Source organism: Cinclus cinclus, chromosome 9 (genome assembly GCF_963662255.1).
Source record: "Cinclus cinclus chromosome 9, bCinCin1.1, whole genome shotgun sequence".
Taxonomy (NCBI): domain Eukaryota; kingdom Metazoa; phylum Chordata; class Aves; order Passeriformes; family Cinclidae; genus Cinclus; species Cinclus cinclus.
The window spans coordinates 24,484,146-24,504,600 of NC_085054.1; the positions used below are offsets into that span (position 1 = coordinate 24,484,146).

General features: G+C 35.7%; 1 protein-coding gene across 1 annotated transcript in view; it reads right to left on the bottom strand.

Moving 5' to 3' along the window:
* The window catches only part of LRP1B (LDL receptor related protein 1B), a 290,652-nt gene that overhangs the window by 125,356 nt on the left and 144,841 nt on the right, over window positions 1-20,455 (bottom strand). The window contains exons 33-39 of the mRNA XM_062498644.1: window positions 19,278-19,412; window positions 18,845-18,974; window positions 16,143-16,269; window positions 15,837-15,988; window positions 15,425-15,549; window positions 12,011-12,382; window positions 188-377 (exon numbers count right to left, since the gene is read on the bottom strand). Of these exons, the coding sequence (XP_062354628.1) occupies window positions 188-377; window positions 12,011-12,382; window positions 15,425-15,549; window positions 15,837-15,988; window positions 16,143-16,269; window positions 18,845-18,974; window positions 19,278-19,412 (1,231 nt within the window). The remainder of the gene's footprint in view (window positions 1-187; window positions 378-12,010; window positions 12,383-15,424; window positions 15,550-15,836; window positions 15,989-16,142; window positions 16,270-18,844; window positions 18,975-19,277; window positions 19,413-20,455) is intronic.

The window sequence follows — 20,455 nt, forward strand, 5'->3', positions numbered from 1 at the left end:
TCTGCAACTCCTTTTTAAGAGCAAGACAATAAAAGCTACCAACAATAGAACATGTTAACATTTGTCTCCTAAGCGGAGAAATCTAATCAGCCTTCGTAGAGTTTGGCAATATTGGTTGACTAAAATAAAGAAGCGTTCCTTGACGCCAGGCAAGAATTAGGATTTGTAGGAGAGATGCAACACCTACTTCTGGCATTCATCCAGGGCCAGCACGTGGGGATGGTCATCCTCAGCCATGGTGATCACGGCCTCGCGGTTGAACGCCCCGCGGCGCCGCTGGTCCACGGTGTGCCTGGTGATGGAGGACGTGGTGGAACTGGTCCAGTACAGAGCGTCCCAAGCTCTGTGGTAAGCCAGGCCCTCCACTGAGCCCACATCTGCAAGACAGGGTGGTGGACACAGTGAATTGCACTCCTGCTAATGGGCTGGTTTTAATTTTTCCTTAGAGCTGATCCTGCAGACTCGCAGGGTTCAGTTATTTCAACTGACTCTGCAATTATTGTTATTGTAATCAAAATCTTATAGTTTTCTTTCCATAAATTTAAGTTAAGACAACACAGAGGGCAATACCACTTCTGAAGATGGCTCGTTACTCCATTAAATTTGCAGTGTGGATACTTCAGACATAGCCCCCACTACTCACATATACCAGCAATTATCTTATGCACTTATCTTTGTGCAATTTGAGGTTGTTGTGTTGTTGGGGTGTTTTTTAATTATTTGATTGCAGAGTTCCTTAGGCCTAGTAACTGTTTAAAGGTTTCAGAGTTGCAAACTGTAATACACCATAGATAGTGGAATCACTGAATCATAGAATGGTTGCTGTTGCAGATAACCTGAAAGAACTTCTAGTTTTAAACCTGCTAGTGTGGGCAGGAAACCTTCCATTAGACCAGGATGCACAGAACTCCATCCAACCTGGCCTTAAACAATTCCAGGACTGAGGCATCCAGAACTTCTCTGGGCCACTTGTTTCAGTGCTTCACCACCTCCACAGTAAATAATTTCTTCCTAATCTTTACTCTAAACCTACCCTATTTCAGGTCTTTTTTATAAAATGTGATAATGCATTCATCTTCAAGGCTTTATCATGATTCATAAACCACTGTTGAATGTGAAAAGAATGCATGAAAATACCGAGGTGTAATGTACTTAAAGTGGTTAAAATCTTAGATTCAAAAAAATGGGAAAGGGAAAAACTTGACTGTCAATTGGTAAAGTGTGGAGAAACACAAGCATCAGCAGTGTTAATAACACTTGACTGTATTTATCAATTCTAACAATCATTAAAATGATCTTACCACTACAGGGTCCCCAGATAACGCATTCAAAATAACAAACATTTATTCGAGACAATAATAATTTAGTCTGATCTTCAAATATAATTTAAACCAGGTCTTGGCATTTTTCCAATAGTCACTCATATTATTTAGCACCATCTCTCAATGTATTTTGTAGCACTGACACCTTACATTAACAGGGATCAAAGTGCCCTGTTGTTAACAACTGCATTGGCTTTTGCTAAACACCTGGAAATTACTGGAAAAATATCAACTCTGAAGGTGTCAGCATCAATATATAATTTTAATAAGCCATGATGCCACACTCATTCATTCAACACAAAAAAAAAACAAACTGTGAGCTAGGAAAAAAACATATTAATAAGCAACTAAAACATATATTTAATGCCCTGAAAAGATAAATTGTATTTAATCCCAATACATAAAAGTGACAGACTGTGAGAAATAGGAATAATTATTTCCTACCACTATTTGTGAATTACTACAGAAATATGTATGTTGATAACATCACTTATTATTTTGCTAGAAACAAATACTTTTAGACCAGAAGGTTCATGCAGCTTATTAATGAGCTACAGAAGGCAAAAAATCTAGAAATATAATTAGGATTACATTATGTTTGCTATTACAATTTACATTCAGCTCTCTGAAAGACGCAGTTTTATTTACTATACAATTCATACATACAGAACAAAAAGTCCCATCAAGAGCTTGATCACTTTGAAAGAGCAAACACTGAATCAAAACTTTGAAGCAAATAAATCAAAACTATGAGACCAATAATGACTTATCAGTGTTTTTTTTTTTTTTTTTTATTTCTTTGTTAAAAGATTTGGCCATCTTCTGATGTCACATTCTGTGATGTATCTGTGGAGGAGTAACAATGATGTATTCAAGAAGAAGCAACAGATGAGATGACACTCCTTAAATGGAGGTGAATATGCTTAAAAAATACTTTGCCTATTTCCGGAACAAACCCTATTTACCTTCAGCTCACCTACAACAACTCAAAATATTGAAATATAGTGAAGGTTTTAGAAATCACCAACCAAAATTCAAAGATAATCAGTTCTTTCAAATAGAGACTTCCATTAAAATTGTATGCTGAATCAAAATTCACAACTATAAACAATTCCCTAAAGTAAAACAAATCTTCTTAGATATATGATTTAACTATTAGGTTTCCCTGTGTGGAATCACAACTTGGTCTTGATGGTCCTCGTGGGTCTCCTCCAACTTGGATATTCTGTGATTCTATCAAAAATTATAGATGTATTGACATATTCTGACCAATTCTACACCGCATTTATAATGAACAAACCATCAAACCATTTATTGCTCTTCATATTTAAGATGAGAGGAAAAAAAAATAATTTTCTTGGTGCAACCACTTGAATTTGTATCAAATTTAGCTTTATTTCCTGTCTGAATCTGTCAAGAAATTTGAGAGCAAACTTATTACAGAACATAGTCCAAAACTCTTTTGTAGCAGACAAAAAATAATGATGTTGTTCCTGTCACAGGGAGATGCGATCAACCAAAACAACTACAGAGATGAAAGTGCTCTTCAATACCAGATTTGTTTTTTTATGAAGAATTTCTGTACTAAAGAGGAAAACTCAATTTTCCCACAAGTATCAGAAAGAAAAGTTTTTCCTTCTCACATCATACTGCAAATCCATGTTTAGGCTTGCGAATGGTGACAGAAGGTTTCATTTCAAGTTAGTTATTGCCTATAAAATGGTAATTTCTAAATTTTTAGAAAACAGCCACATGGAAAGTTATGGCGTGTATGCCATACCACATGGCAAACATGTAAACATTTAGCACACAGATGAAAAATGTTTTAATATAGTATCTAAAATATGGAGTTCTGGAAAAAAAACCCTTTGCCATAAGTACATGTGTTCTCAGGGCAGCAGAGCTACAATAAAGCAATCTATAAAACAATATTTAAAGATAAGATTCAGGTGCAAGACCTGTAGATGACAATTGTTTCATAAATAATTGAAACAGAAAAACTGAGAGTAAAAAATATGCTCTTACAGAAAAATAGATCAGAGGAATTCAAGTACTACAAGACAAGAAAAAAAAGTAATCAAAAAGAAAACTAACTGCTGCAAACACATACGAAGTGCATTTTCTTAACTCCACCAAAAGCATTGATTCTGAAGGATTTACACCAGACACACTATTTTATCTGCTAATAAACTTTTAGTTTTATCATGCTCTGTATTTATGGAATTGAGAACTCAACCAATATAGAAGTGACTCATTTAATAGCTTTAGAAATCTATAAATAAGGTGGTTTTATAGTCAAGTGCAGAAGATTTAGAGAGCGGTACAACTTTTCGACAAATTCTTACAATGGATAAAACATAACTTTGTTCTTGCTAGCATGGGGTGAGAATTGGGTGTGCCACCAGTGCATTGTTTTGCTAATTTATACGTTTCTAGAATTAAATTGCTTGCTGAGCTTTTAAATTCTGTTTCTGTTTTTGCTTGTTTTGTTTTGGTTGTTGTTGATGACTCTCCAAATTCCTTTAAATCTTTTTTATCAGTGATAAAGCAGTGACCAAGGACAGATTAATCCTGGAAATGGTCCTCTGGACTTCAGGCTGTTTCTTAAAACTAACACATTTCAGTAACTTTATAATTCTAAAGACAGGACAATGGAGAAGATTCCTAAGCCATGCTATATATTACTGATTTGCATAGATATTATTTTATAGTTACTTATTTTATACTCCTTTAAAGATTATTCTAGAGCACTTTCTTCTGTAAATTTAATTTATCAGTATATACCCAGTTACTAGAAAATACATCAGAAATATATACTCATCCTCTCTGGTGCTACAGTTGGGGGATTTAGTCCCAAAAGCCACCAACTGGTTGAAAATTAGCAATTTGTTTACTCTAAGCTTCATATTTTTGCAGCATCATGTAATATTCTGAATTGGTAAAGCATAAAGAGACTGCAAATGAAAAGAATCCCATTTGTTTCACTGACATATTGAATTAAAACACTGATGGCATTAGATGCCTACAGCACTGATTAAATTTATTCTAGCCATGAAGCAACAGTTTATGATTTTCACATGAATAGCATACTTAAATGAAAAGAACATTAATACAATATGATATTAATATACAAATACTCACATTATTCACCTGCCACTGACGTTCTGAATTAAATCAGTAATGGGGTGTATAACTGATTAAATATCTACACAAGAGAATGCAACAGCCTATGATTTACAAAGGCAATGCCAGAGTGATCACATCATTACGTTGCCAAATGCTATCTATCACTTTTAGTGAAGTTAACGAAGATAGATTGCATCCCACAGATGAGATGCAGCCTATAAATATTGCCATGCTGATCTTCATCTGACTTTCTCGGGGAACAGACAAGCAACAAATCAATAACTGAAGAACTCAGAATGTGCTCCCGTATTAATGCAACCACAAAATAAAAATATTAAAGTGCAAAGTTTAAATTATCCAGTAAGAGTTGATATAGATACACTAGTTCTCAATTTCCTGGATTTTTACCTCCTATCTTCTATTTTAAAACTATTTAGAAAGTTTACAGTCAAAACTTTTCCAGTTGCACCATTTCAATTACCTTGTTCTTTTAATTTCCTATTTTAACTAACTCCTTTTCTTTAACAATGATATAAAGCAAGAACAACTGTCAACACCTTTTCTTTTAACACTGAAAACCATCAAAGTAATACAAACGAGCATAAACAGCACCTTGATATCAGAACACTGGAGATGGCTTTAATGATCAGGATTCATTCTCTGCCTGGGCTTTTGCAATTTCCCTTTCAGGATTCAGCCCGGGGATTGTTCCAGCAGACTGGTCACAGGAGGGGCTGTGCTTTCTGTCACTCTGTGCAGGACTATGGTGACAGCTAACAGGTCCTCACCATTTGAGCTGGGGTGAAAGCAAAGCCACACGAGCAACAAGGCACCTGAAGGAAAGTGTTGATTTCCACATCTCTCACTGGCTGCACAACCAGAACTTCCCGTAATTCTCACCCTCACTTTGCTCCTCGAGTACCAGAAAGCCTTTTGCTAAACCAAGTTTACAATAAACTGCAATAACCAATTATGACATCATTCTATTTAGCCTGAGAACATAATTTGGTCTCAGAGCAGATGTAAAGATTGCTAAAATTATGCCAAGAATGAGCAATCATCTGTACCATTTTTCTCTATCCTGAGAAAATAAAGCCATGCTATAAGATATCCTACATGAAGGATTATTAAATGCCATAAGACAGCATGAACAAAGGCATTGGGCTCTGCAAGGTAACAATTAGCTTAAGTCCAAGACATAACAACAATCTGCATGATTGTGACCTTATTATTCCTTAAAACTTCCTGAGACAATATTGGAAAGAATGAACATTAGTTGGGAATAATATAAAGGAATATAAAACTGTTCTAAAAGCAGAAAAAAAAAAACAAACCCCTCTCACTCTTTTGTGGGTATTTTGTTTGTTTTGTGGAAACTGTAATACTGAAATCTCCTATCTAGCAAGATGATTTGGTGTCTGCCAAAACAATTAACAGCTTCTTATGACAAAATCTATACCTACCTCCAATCATTTTTTTTCCAAGAAATGGATCTAAAACAAACGTTCCCTGTTTGTTTTTGTTTTTTTTCCCCAAGGAATATCACAATAGAGATGCAAACCTGAAATACTCTGTCCTTTGTTATCTAAGGTGCAACTTACTCCTTTAATAAATTTAGGGATTGTTTTAGGGTCAGCAGGAATAATTTAGCAAAGGACTAATGACACATCACAAACCAAGAAAATGCAGAGAACTCAACAATTTAGAAAACCAAAAGTATTTTGTATAACTGGAACCCTCCCAGAGTGTTTCAACAAATCATCCGTTAGCAAGTGTTATGATATCATAACTTCGATGTTATGGATAAACATATCCATTTTAAAAGCAGAAAATGATCTGGAAGGGAAAGATAACATATAGCAATAGAACTGTTTTACTTGATTATTAAAAATCTCAACAATTTTCATGGAAGAAATGTTTTCCTAATAGCAGGAGCTGACGTTGTCTTTTTATGCATTACATGTGCACTCTAAAAAACCCCAGAACTCTTCATCCTTACCACCTTCAAAACAATACCATGACTTACCCTAATAAGCTTTCTAATAAATATGTATAATCACACATTTTTATTGTTGCTGTTGAAAAAGAGATATTTGAGGCAGTAATGACAGAATAGCCCAGTAAAGGCTCATGATCTAATAATATTTGCTAGATCACATTACCCTTTAGAAAAAAACCACCAAACCCAATAAAATTAAAGGGACATTCCTCTGCAGCTTTTTCACAACAGTTCAGCAAATACAGTTTTATGTTTTATGCAACTAAATCACATCTGTTGATGAAAAAAAAAAAAGAAAAAGATGTGTGCATCAATAAAAGTGTAAGGGCAATGTTTAAAGTTTACTAAGTCACAAGCACTGTTAATTCTTCCTGAACAATAGCAAATGCAGCAGGCAGGAACAACTTTAAGTGCAAAAGGCAGGAACACCTTTGCTCAGCAATGAGGTTAGGAATGCTCAGGACACACCAAACTAAAAGATTAGTGTGAGTCAGCTCCCATCATGAATATATTTCAGAGTTTCACATCAGGAAAAACTAAACAAAGCATGAAAAGTGCAGGAATACAAATTTCTAAATTAAAATTTTAAAAAGCTTAATTTAAAATGAGTGAACTTCAGCACCTATAATAACAGCAACTCACAGATTTTACCCACTGGTCTTAGTCGAGTGGAAGTATCCCTGACCTGGCAGGGCCTTGGAACAAGATGATCTTAAAGGTCTCTTCCAACCAAAACATTCTGTGATTGTCTGATTCTCTAATATGCAGCAACATACAGAAATTAATTACAAACCAGACACTCGATGAACCAGACACTTTGTTTTCCTCTAACAATGCTGGCACTGTAATAATAAACAATATGTTTTACTAGTTAAATATCTTAGACTTAACAACAACCTCCCACTTTCCCTCCCCTAACAAGTGAAAATCACCGGGCCTGTATTCCAACACACAGTTACCATGAATACCATTCATTTATGGAATGAAAAGCAGCAATATTCAAGTATTTATTTTTAAGAGATTAAAAAGTCCTTTCTTGGAGAAGAAAGCTCGAAAACTAAAGGGATCTCATACAATGTTCAAAATGTAATGCTCTGTAAGAGAAATGGGAACATAAATGCTTTTTTGACAGTTAAATTGGACCCATTTTGTTGGGAAGAATAGTAGAACACATTGGAACACCTTTAAAAGATTCAGACTGTAAAAAGCCTTAAAATACATCACAGGATCTGACACTTTGTTAGCAGTGAAAAGACTTCTGCGTTCCTTGGGCATGAGTGCCTCAGGTTCAAAACAGGAGAGTTTTCTTCACATAACATTTCCTTTTTGTGCTGTGAAAGGCATTACACTGGAAAAATGTCTCAGTGCCATTGTTTACACAGGCAAGAGGAAAAACAGCTCACTGAGTGAATCTCATTTTAATACTTTTCCTTCTTTCTCATTGGATTTTTTCTTTTTTTTTTCCCCCTGGCCTCCACCTTTTTGCTGTAATTTTTAACATGTTCATTGGTCTTCTGTCTATTGTTGTACCACTGTATTAAGCCTACTGGAGCACTGCACTGCTTTTCTACAGATACACTGAGGCAGGGTTTGGTTAGTGAATGCATTACTTCAAAATTCTCCCTATGATAAATAAATTTTAAAAAAGCCACTAATGGCATAGAAACTGAAACTTTAACTTCTGAAAAGGTTTATTTGTATAAAAACAAGCTTTGAAGCAACTTAGATTAGCCAAAAGACCATTTGTGGAGCAATCAGAGGCAAAAACAAGGTAAATTTTTTAAAAAACTGGAATAAGAAAGATGAACCTGATAAAGTTATCGTGGGGGAGGCGGGGGGGGGGAAGGAGAAAGCCATTGCTGATTGACCAAAGATGAGTTTAGAGATATGAAAGAATGGCCTCAAAAAAACCCAAAAAAACAAAAAAAAAAACCAAACCCAAACAAACAAAAAAACCCCAAAAAAGCAACCCCTAAGTTGCAGAAATAATAAAGGTGTTAGGGCATGGCACACTGTGCACATCCTGGACTGATTAATTGTTGTTGTCATTGTTTCTTCTTGCTGAAGACAGGACCCCATCAGGTACAGGAATCTTGGTGAGTTTTGAATCTGTTTTTAGTGAACTGGAACAAGTTAGATAAAGTTGTTTATATGCCGTAAATCTACTTTCCCTGAGCTGAAAACGTGTTAGCTAATGGGTTGTTTATGAGTTGCAAATCTGTTCAGTGAGGTGAAAATTTGTCAGATAATGGGTTGTTTATGAATTCTAAATCAATATTCAGTGAGTCGGAACTATGTTAGATAATAGCTTGCGTATGGGTTGTAAATCTGTTTTCAGTGAACTGGAAACGTGTTAGATAATGGGCTGTTACTGGGTAGTAAATCTGTTCTCAGTGAGCTAAAAACATGTTAGATAATGGGTTGCTTGTGAGTTGTGAATCTGTTTTTAGTGAGCTGGAAACCTGTTTAACAAAGAGCTCTATGTCTCTTAAGTGATTTCAGTGTACAGAAAAGTTCACGGATCTATTAGATTTAAGTGGCACATCTGATTTCAGGGAGGGAGAGATCCATCTGATAATAGATCCTTTAGGAGCAGATCTAAATTCAGTGAATGAAAGGTCTGGGACAACAGTGTCCTGGATGTATCATACCCTATTTTCTCTATTAATGTCAATTACTGAGTAAAAGTTTGCACTGTTTGTAGACTTCAACTTAATGAAGCAGAAAAAAGGTGTAGAACTGATAAAACCACACTAGGTATTTCCAGTGTGGTTTGAATCTGTTCCTAAAAAAGGAAAACTTCCTACAGACGCATTCTAATAATTTTGGAGGAAAAATAACAAAATTAATGTCAATTATGTTAATTTTCAGTCCTGAAATGAAACATCACTACTAAAATCTCTCAGCAGGATTCAATTTAATAGTTTCTAGATCATGGATTCTTAATGTTCAAATAAGAAAATTTTGGAATTTTACATCTTCCAGTGAATGGAATTAGTGTTATCAACCAATCTTACCACTGCTTTTCTCCTTATAGGTGGATGTTGAACAATATCTCCACTATATCAAGCAGCCTCATGAAGGGTCTGCTGTTTGCAGTGAGAAATAGATCACATGCAGACTGTGGGACAGAAGGCTACAAAAACACCAGCTGAAAAAGAATGACTCAACATAAACTGAAGAGGTTTAAAGAGAGCAATAAACATATTTATGTATGTTATATCCCTTTTTAATTACAAAGAAGCATTTCTACTGAAGTATTTATATAAAATGCCATCGTTCACATGTACATCCCAAGAATGTACAGTGAATGCTTTTGCAAGGATACAAAATTTCATCTGACATTCAATTATTCAGAGTGCTGACTCTGCTAATGAAAATGAAATCTGGCATATTAAGCTACAAGTTGAAACACTTCCTAACAATTTCTTAAAACTATAATTCCTAGCTATGCTTTATGGAATGTCTTTAGCTCTTGTAGAGCAACCTATTATGAAGTAATGAGGAATACTTTATTGTTCTTTTAAAAACCAATTCCTATCCGCATTAGTGCTTCACCCGTATCTATTTCTCCTCATTATCTGTTTTAAATGTTGAAAATTCCAGTGGCTTTTCATATAATACTTTTAATCTCTTCTTATAAAACCAGAGTTGAAATTGTGCTTCCATGTCATCACTGCACGTTTCTGTCTCTCATGCAGCAAAGCTCAGCTCTGGATCCCTGGGTTTAATGCTTTTCTGGCAGTAATGGGAACATCCTGACAACATTGCATAGTTTATCTTTAACATATCTCAATACAGATGTCATAAATTCTTCTAAGATATCCACACACAGGAAATCAATGGAAAAAAAACCCAAAACCCTAAACATCTTGTATCATGCATAATCACAGAATGTTTTGTGTTGGTAGAGACCTAAAAAGATCATCTCATTCCACCCCTGCCATGGGCAGGGACACCTCCCACTATCCCAGGCTGCCCAGCCTGGCTTTGGGCACTTCCAGGGATGGGGCAGCCACAAATTCTCTGGGCAACCTGTGCCAGGGCCTCACCACCCTCGTACTGAAGAATTTCCTCCTTGTATCTCATCTAAATTTGCCCTCTTTAAAATTTAAAAATACTTAAAATGCTTTGCCATGCATTAGTGCCAGCTGTCTTCATAAACACAAAGGACTCCACAGAACCCCAGTGCAGAGGTAGAACATACAACAATTATCCAATGTCACTTGAATAATATTTTGTCAGTTTACAGCTGCTTAACTTTTTTATCTTCTCAAATATATTCCTATTAACATGCAACAGCAAAAGGTGATGCAGCAAACAAACTTCTATATTTCCTCATCACTCCTTGGTCTTGTTATTGAACTGACCCAATAAAATAGCTAAATTTAGGCAACACAGCATAAATAGAAATTCATATGAAATTTATCTACACCTTAAGGAACAAATACTATCTAGCACTTCAGACATTTCAGAAAACAATTACTGAAATTGCAGCCTTCAAAAAACAGACAGTATTGAAAAAAGGACAAGAGAACAAACAAATTAAGTGTTTGCATCTGATAACTGACTACAGATGAATGTGGTTTATTGCATATTTAAAAAAAAATAAGTGGAACAGAAACAAAAGACAGCAGAAGATTTTACAATTAACATCTTTGTCATACAGATTTATGGATGTTTAGCATTAAGGATGCATTCATTATGTATTCACATTCAGATTTTCCTCAAATTCAAATTTTCCCATGACAAACCTGGTATATTCCTGCATATACCTTGTATTACAGTTAAATCAGACTTGGTTGATAAAAAAAAATATTGCCAGATACTGAGATTTCATTGAGACCTCAGATGCCTTATCTTTAGGTTAATCTTATCCTGAAGATTTTGGTGAAGATGCTGGCAGAAATTTCTTGATACTAGGGCCAAAATTCCAGTTTCAAAGGCTAGAAACAGGTCACATTTAATGAAATTTCTCCTACTATTGCAGTGAATGGAGGCATAATAAACATGAGGAGTGAATAAGTACATTGCCAAGTAAGCCTCTGTTAAAGCCAAACAGTGCTCTAGGTTGGAACTTGCCTCAGAGTATCAATAAGCACAAATCCCTTCCTTGGGCTTCACCTCAAGAAGGGTGAATCAACTGAACACACTGACCAAGGTCTTAATATTTTATACTGGGAAATGGCTGCAACAGAGACTTCACCCTTACTAACTAGAAACATAATTAACCAGACAGTTTCATTTCCAAGCAATGCACACTGGGGATTTTTTCAACAGTAAAGCTCCTAAAATCACAATAATATAAATTAAGCATTGCCACCATCACTTCTGATTTCTACTAATATGCTTTACACCTCATAAGCCCATTTTAAAACAAATTATTTTGAAGTGGTTGATGCTTAAATGTATCTTACAGGGATAAAATATAATAATTAATCATGGTAAAATTTCATTGACTTTTTTACTCTATAAAGCCAACTGATCGCCAACTTTTCCCTAAATAAAGCTTATTGAAATAAAACAGGCATTTTGGGAAGTATGTTTGGGTTTTTTTACTTACTTTCAATTAGCACTTTTCTGCCAGCCCAGTTGTCTTTAATAACTTGGATGTTTCCATAGTGGGCATCACTGAAGAATATACGGTTGGTGCCCCTTCCCTTCAGGCTGTAGTCGAAGGCCAACGCTATCACATTTTTGAAGTACTCTGGGTTTTCATAGGGCCTTACTGGAGAATTCAGGTTAGTCTCATCTGAAAGGTGGATGCTTTTTAATATTGTCCTTCCTGAATAGAGCAGGTAGCCCTCGTGCCTGAGGCAGCTGATGCCATCCTCTGCCAGGTACCCGTGAGCGCAGGCACAAGTTCTCCGCGCGTTCCCGCGATAAAGGCAGAGCTGGTGGCATCCACCGTTGTTCCTGGCACAGACATTGGTACCTGGGAAAAAAACATTATGAAACCTGTCTTTTGTAAATAATGTACTCAGTTAAACAGAAATGAACTTTCATGGGTTCTGGGAATTCTCCTCTTAAAAATTATTTGGACTATGTTCATAAGGAAAACAAAAGGTGAAAATAGTAAGTAACGCAAATTTAACAACACCAAAAGATATTTTTAAAGAATACTATTAATGAGCAAATACAATTAATGCCCTTTTCAATTCACAACAGTGCATATTTTATTAACAGAAAAAGATAAAATGGGTTATTCCTCCAAAACCAGCTGAAAACTTAGAAAATGTTTCAAGTGCTTTGAGCTTTAAATTTTTTTAAAACACCTGTTACTGACAAAAAGTCAAATTTAGCTACCTTCAGAATACAGTACTGCTTTAACATTTTCTACCAAATTAAATATGCATGTATTGACTGGTAAAAAAAACCTGTGAATCCAGTTCACTGTTTTTAATGAAGACATTTCCTAACATTTTGTTCTGATTTAATTTAAAACCTGACTTCAAAAACTTACTCCCTGACAATTGCACACCATTAAGGAATCACTGTCATATTAGTAACTACACTTGTTGCAAGTAATATTTAAAATAACAGTAATCATTAATAATTGGGAACTATTTGTCTTTTTCTTTTTTATCTTGGACGATCTATAAATTACTGTTATAGCTAATTCAGATAATTCAGTTTCTGTTTCTGACAGCCCTTTCCACCTACCAACTCAGTTCTTTCAGTATAGTAATTTTTCCATTTCTGAAAGTTTTCCACATAATGACGGTGAATAAACCATTTTAACAGGATGTTTTCAGGTACAAAACCACAATTGTTGGGAAGATGCTGTGTCTGAAGGTACTGCTGATTGAATTCTTTAACTGATACATTTCAAGCTGAAAATCCTTTCAAGAAAAAATCACGGCAAATGAGAGTTAACTTGTTCTTTAAACCAGAAATATTTAATTTTCTTCTCCTAGGAAAAAATTCATGAGAAAGTCCACTGGAATTAAGTAACACACGTGGAGATTCAGCTAAACACATTTTTACATTCCATTTGCTTAAAACTTTTAAAAAAAAAAGTTTTATTAGGCTAGAAAAGTTAATATCTGTTTGGATGGATGAGAGGTCGAGAAGAAAAAAAAATAAATATATGAAGTAGATCCTGAAGACTCTAAAATCTCTTGGGAAACCTCAACGCTTCCATGGTTCACCCAGCTGTAAACATCTTTAAAAATGGCCAATTCTGAAGCCAGAATAGTCAGGGAAAGTCCTTGCACACCTGTAAAACTGCACTGAGGGGTGGGAATCCTTGCAAGCCCATCTTTGCAGGATGGATTCATCAGAAAGGATAAAACAGGTGTTTAAAAAAAAGCATTAATCACAATCACCACAGCTCATCAGGGTGTTGGGGGGTTTTTTTTGATTGCTTGTTTTGGGGGTGGGGGGTTATTTTAATAAAAAAAGTCAGGAAACTAATTATATTGGGTATTTCCAAACAGTTAATTAAATCTAGTTCAATGAACTTTAAAACTCTATATATAATAGTGTGAGATAGAGAAACATTCTGAAAACATTTTTCACCTGTTATTTTCCCTTCTGTCCTTCTGGCTCACTGATATCCCCTCCCAAAGACAATAACCATTTGTACCCTAGTAAAATTTGAAAAATATATTAAAAAATCATTCAGGTATGTTTTTCAAGCTGACATCAGTAGATTTTTAGCCTCAGTAATCATTTATTCTATTTCTTATGTGGTCAAGTCTATAAATCCATCAATAAAAACTGCACATAAAGAAGCATTGTTTTATCCCACTGTTCTATTTTCCTAATTCTATAATATAAAGCCTTTCCAAGCCAGCAGACATTAACAATTTCTAGCCTAGTTAAAAGAAATGGATTTTGGTGTTGATTTATTTCTATCCACAAAACATGATGCTCTGAAATTGCATGCAGAAATCCATAGTAAAATTATTATGCATATGTGTTTACAAATTATTTTTTCTCAGAAATATTTAATTTTTCAAAAAAGAGCTTTATTAGTTTGTAAATATGTTTCCTTTCAAAATGCAGATTTATTTGACATGTCATATTTAATGCAGTTATTTAGGAGAGATCTATGCAGAAGAAACAGAACCATTGAATATATAATGCTGCGATTAAAGCAAATTTTGAGCGCTACCAACACTAGAAAGATATTTGTATTAAAAGTTTTATATATGTGTTAATATTTTATTTTTTTCCTCTCTGAGTACATTTCTAGAAATTTTTTTCTGGATTACCTAGTAGAAGATTTTTCTGAGGAAATAATCATCATTTTCGGTAGACATCTAACTAATTTTCCTCAGCAGAACAAGTTTTTCAAGATCTTGTCAAAACCAGAATTTTTGAAGCAAAAGGACAGTTAAATAGCAAGATTGTTCTTAGTCAGGTAGTGGAGAGCAAAGTTTAACCAACAGTACCATAAATCACAGAGAGTCTGTAATAACTTTTGCCTCTTGAGTTTGCTAGACTAATTGAATATAAAGGAAATCTGATTATGTACAAGGTCTCTTTCCACAGAAGGAAAAAAAAAAATACTGAAACCCCAAAACCAAGTAATGTCAGCAAATAAATATTGAGAGACAGAGTGGGAATCTCTATTAAGAAAAAAAAAATAATTCTGGTTTGCTTGCCAATAGAAATCTGAAACTGCCTGAAATTACTGCCTTGTAAAGTACAGATCAAGGTCTCAATCCTAAGAGTTCAAGGTCTCTCAATCCTAAAGCTGTCTCTTAAGAAAGACAAAGCAAAAACCTGAAATGATAGGAAGTGTTTTGCTTTTAGATTTTCTCTTTGAAACACTCTGCAGAATTTTAGTAGGATTTATACTATATATTTTCTTTAGTACATTAATTTTAGTTTAAAAAAAAATACTACTTCAAGAGTAAAAAGTGGTGAAAAAAAATAATTGATTACTTAATTTTTGGTATGCTTTAATGTACAGAAAAAATAGCAGGTTATATTAAAACAATCAATAGCATCCTTAAGAACAGCCAACCTTTCTCTCGTGCTCTATTAAAGACTTTCACTTCCTTCAGGTTTATTCCAAGGCCAGTCCTCATGGTCACAGCATCCGTGGCCTCATTCTTGTGGCCTCTTCTAATAGAGCCATTTGCATGTGCTCTGCCAAAAAAGTTGAAGATGTCTCATCAACAATCCTCAACTAATTCACACCAAACAAATGACTGAAGAGCAGTGGAGAGTTCACTTAACAGGAGCTGGAGAAGCCTGTTCTCATCTATGGCACCGAGGTGCTTTTTATCTTTCACAACCGCTTCTCCTTGGAAACTGGGCGGGATTCCCCGATCCCGCCTGTGACCTTGCTAAGGAAAGGCTAATCCTACAAAGGTGAGGCACCTGGCACCGAAATAACATTTTGAGATTTAAAACACTTATGAAAAATAAATTACCTGTCAGACCAGTAGATGTAAGCTCCGAACACAGCAACTGAAAACATATCCACATTGCTCCCTGACAGCACAATCTCCCGATTCCCTCCACTCTCAAGGTCAATTCTTTCTATCTTGTCGGTACGAGCATCACACCAATACAATTTATTTTCCTAAAGATTAATTTCAAAGGAAACGTCAACAGGCTTGTCCAAGTAGTTAATTGAGAGTTATTAAGATTACATCAAGGTAGAACACCAGCTAGCTTTAATGAAATATAACAAATACTGCACATTTGAGGGTATGCTGGAAGACAGAGGAACCAACCTCATAATCGATGGAAATCCCGTTAGGCCATGCAATCCCCAGGCTCACAAGGACGACCTTCTCAGAGCCATCCAAGTGTGCTCTGCCTATGCAAGGGGTCTGTCCCCACTCTGTCCAAAATAAATACCTAGAATGTTGTAGAAATTACCAATTAAAATTGCAAACAAAATGCGCTACTATCACTAAATGGATACCTAAAAAACATGTGGCGCTCATGTCTAAATAACCTGAAGAAATTAAATGTATCATAATACTTGTTTATTGGACCCTTAGTTAAGATATTGCTTTCAAAGCATATATATGAACTTCTTAAAATTGTATTCCTTTAGTCCATATGCAATTCTATGCCTTAAAGAATTCAACTTTGTGCTTGGGAAAAATAAAGCAAGTTAAAAAAAAAAAATCTGGATCAGAAGCTCTTGCATCTAACACTAACAAATGCTGTGACAAGGGATGCCTGATTTAAAAATGTTTTAGCTATGAAGTAGTGAGAAGCACTGTGGGAAATGGTAGAGCAGTGGGACCTTAATGGATAAGAAAATATTTTTCAAATTCTGCCAAATACCTCATGGGAACAATCTGAATTTTATTTAATCTCATGTTCCTGTATACTCACTGCCACAGCTGCATCACTAATTTGGGAAAAGACGCTTTGTCAAACTTCACCTTGATAAACTTCTCAGTGTGTTGCTTCATGTACAGCAAAATGGGGCGAAAAAATCTACACAGAGATTTATGAACAGTAACCCATGGAAAGGCTTTGTGGGAATATCTGTGTGTCTACAAATATAAATGTATGCATGTGTATCTGTGTTAAAATATATTATAAACACACAAATTAGCATATATTCTGAGGAAGAAATACTGAATATAACAATTGAGGCCTAAAATATTACTAACTGCCTAAAGAGAAGGATTTTCATAGCAAATATTCACAGAACACAAAATCTTATTTTATTAACATGCTGTACATAAATTGAACAGAACTCACAAAACCATTCTCCAATGCTTACATCTGTGTGGAATGTATGTGTTAGTCAATTTTTAAAGATTAAAAAAATCTTCTGGGCATTACAAAACAGTTCTCCCCTGTGTCTGGTGACATCACACCAATCTGCTGCTAAGCAGCAGTATTTGACTAGATGACTACAGATATATGAAATAATGAGGGATAATAATGTGATAAGGGTGAAAAAAATATGAATCCTATAATTTGCTCATCAAATTCAGCTTCTGAAAAAACCCACTCTGGCTCTCATTGTAGAGCTTTCTGGCTCCAGGAAAAAAATTAATCTGTCCTCACAGTTCTTGATAGAACAAATACCATTTATACTAATGACAAAACTCATAAAGACTAGGAAAGAAAACTGCAACATGAGTTAAATCAAAAATACGTTGTGGATTATCAAAACAGGCAGTATTAATCAGCCAGATTTTAACAATCACTACATAAGTTTAATGCAATTTTAACCAGATCATTAATAACACCTCTAAACAGAATTGGAATTTCAGGCATCTGGTCAGACAGTTAAGACTTTTTTCTTAATACAGGATATGAACCAAATGTTGACCACAGGAAAGCAGACATTTGATATAGTTGACCATTCCTTAAACCAACCCATAAGTTGCAGGTCAAATGAATCTAAAATCCTGCAAAGAAATTCATACACAGCTGCCATAGAATATTATATGAATAAAAATACCTGATTGGGGGCAAAGACACCATTTTGTAGGGCTACACATTCCTCACTCTTTCCTCAGTGACAATAAATAATGTCACCAACCAGCTGAATGCTGCCTACCTCCCATCTTGCCCTAACTGGAAGATTCAACAAGCTCTAATAACTGCTATTTTCCTCTCTGTTCTTACAGCTGTCAACTCCAGCTTCCAGACAAATGCAGAGTGTGAAGTCAGGGCAAGGGGAGGGAAGAACACCTTCGAAAGTTTTACCTCAAAAAGAGGAAGAGATTTAACTATAATGCAAAGGGCAAAAAGGGCCTTAATATCTTTGCATGAAATGGCAGCCCTGTACTTCTCCTGGAGGAACTGAGTGGAGACATCTCAAGTTATCACTTTGTGGCACAATTTTCTAAAACAGATGAAGCTTTCCTTCCTTTGCAGAAGGAACACTGCTCTGCCAGACATGTAAAACAGAAAACTGTGGTCCCTCAATTCTCCCTGAGTATCCTGAACAATCCCCAAGCCATGGCCAGGGACACCTTCCACTAGGCCAGGTTACTCAGAGCCCCATCCAGCCTGGCCTTGAACAACTCCAGGGACAGGGATTCCACAAGGAGTTCTGGAGGTGGAAGGGGATGGTACATTCCCTATTTCTGTCTATGCTGCAGAGTAGTCCCTTCTCTCAAAAATCACTTGGGTGAATACAGATGTCACTTTTAGCAACCCTTCCTCTCCAATCCACAACCTTCATCTCACATGAATTTCAGCTACCCTGGCCATTCTCCCTGGCTGTTGCACTGAGATGCTATGTGATCCTAGAGTTATTTCACCATGAAGTCCTTCATCAGCTGATGAGGTTTCCTTGGTGTCTTCAGATTGAAGCACACTTCCAAGCTACCTGTAACCTTCTGGTGAAATGGTTTCCTTAGAAAACCGGAACTGTTCTGCAGAGAACTGACAGGATGTTATGAATACAGAGAGCAAGGCGAAAGCTCTGTGTACGTTAGGAATGACATGTTACCCTTTGTCTGGGTGTACCGCGATAGAGCGGGGCTGGTCCAGCCCCTGGGAGATCACCACGTAGCGGAAGGAGCCGTTCAGCCGCGCCACCTCGATCAGGTTGAAGCCGTGGTCTGTCCAGTATATGTTACCTGGAAAAAATTACCCTGAAGTCACTGCACCAAGGAAAGGAAACTAACTGCTGTATTTTCATTTGCATAGGTGTTATATTTGTAATTTATACTCCTATCCAGCCTTTTCATAGTATAAACTGGTATTGAAACTTTTCCTGTTAGAAGTGCCATCTAATATGTATCTATAAGTAATTTCCAGACATTTACAATACTAGAAATCAGAGCTGAAAGGAAACCAAGTTAGTTATTTAACCTTGAGCTGAAGAGGCGAGCGCGTACTCTCAGCAATGATGGCAAGTCCTGGAGCAGGCTCAGACCTACCTGCTATCCAGTCCACTGCAATGCCTTCAACCCTCCCCAAGCCATTTGTGACAATGTCTTCTTTCCAGGTCTGGTCTCTCTTAGCTCTGCTGATCTTGTTGAAACCCATGTCTGTCCAATAGATTGTATCATTTCCTATAAAACATGTGCCGATTACTCTCAGATTAATTCACGTCAGTCCAAGTATCTGCATTAGCAACTGCAAATATTGCCAGTTACAGCTTTATTAATATGCATTAACTATCAAAATTATCAGCTTTGATTCCTCATTCCTTTGCCTTTTCTTAAATTCTGTTTAAAATAATTCTGTCAGACTTCTAGGTTGTTTTGTACAGTACATGTAGCACAATAGGGCTATGACAGGAGATGGAAGCTACTACCTCCTAAAAATCACAATAAATGCTTTCTTTACCTATTCCCTAATGGAATAAATGCTTCACAAACATACTATTTTGTTTGTCACCATTCCAAAATATTTAGGAGTCTGAAAAGCTACAGTGTAAAACTCCTTATACACTCTTTTCCTTCAGTAACCAGACACATTGAATTTTAGCAGTGTAAGGGAAAAAAAATAACTAGGGAAATAAAAAGTGTCATTTGAGAGTAATATGCTGACAAAAGAATAAAAAAACATATATTCCATCCACAAGTCAGCTTTTATTTTAAATATCCTGACAAGCTTCCATTAACATTCTTTTTGTTTGGTGTTTCAGGACATCTCAGTTGTCTTCCCAGCCTTTCTGCTGCAGAAATTGTCCATAAAGTGGAAAAAAAGGACAACTTTGACCATAAAACTCAACAGTCAGACAGAGAATTTGAAGTGGCCCAAGCACAGAACTCCCCTCTGTGGCACATAATAACCTCAAAAAAAGAGGTGGGGCAAACAAAGTGAGAGCATCCCTCAAGCAGAATTGTCTCTGTTCACTGACAAGGTTCTGTAAACAAGCTGCAACCAACATTCTGCTTGCAAAGTTATGAGCTAATGACCTCCTAAGTGAGATGTTTTGCAGAGAGATATTAAATACTATTTGTTCCTTCGCTATTTTTTTCATACTTTGTAAATCTGCTTTTAATTTCATAATTGTGTGAGTGTATTAATAGAATATGCATTTCTATATACAGCATAGGACTATTACCTATGTAAATATATATCTAAATATTTTACATCTACAAATATA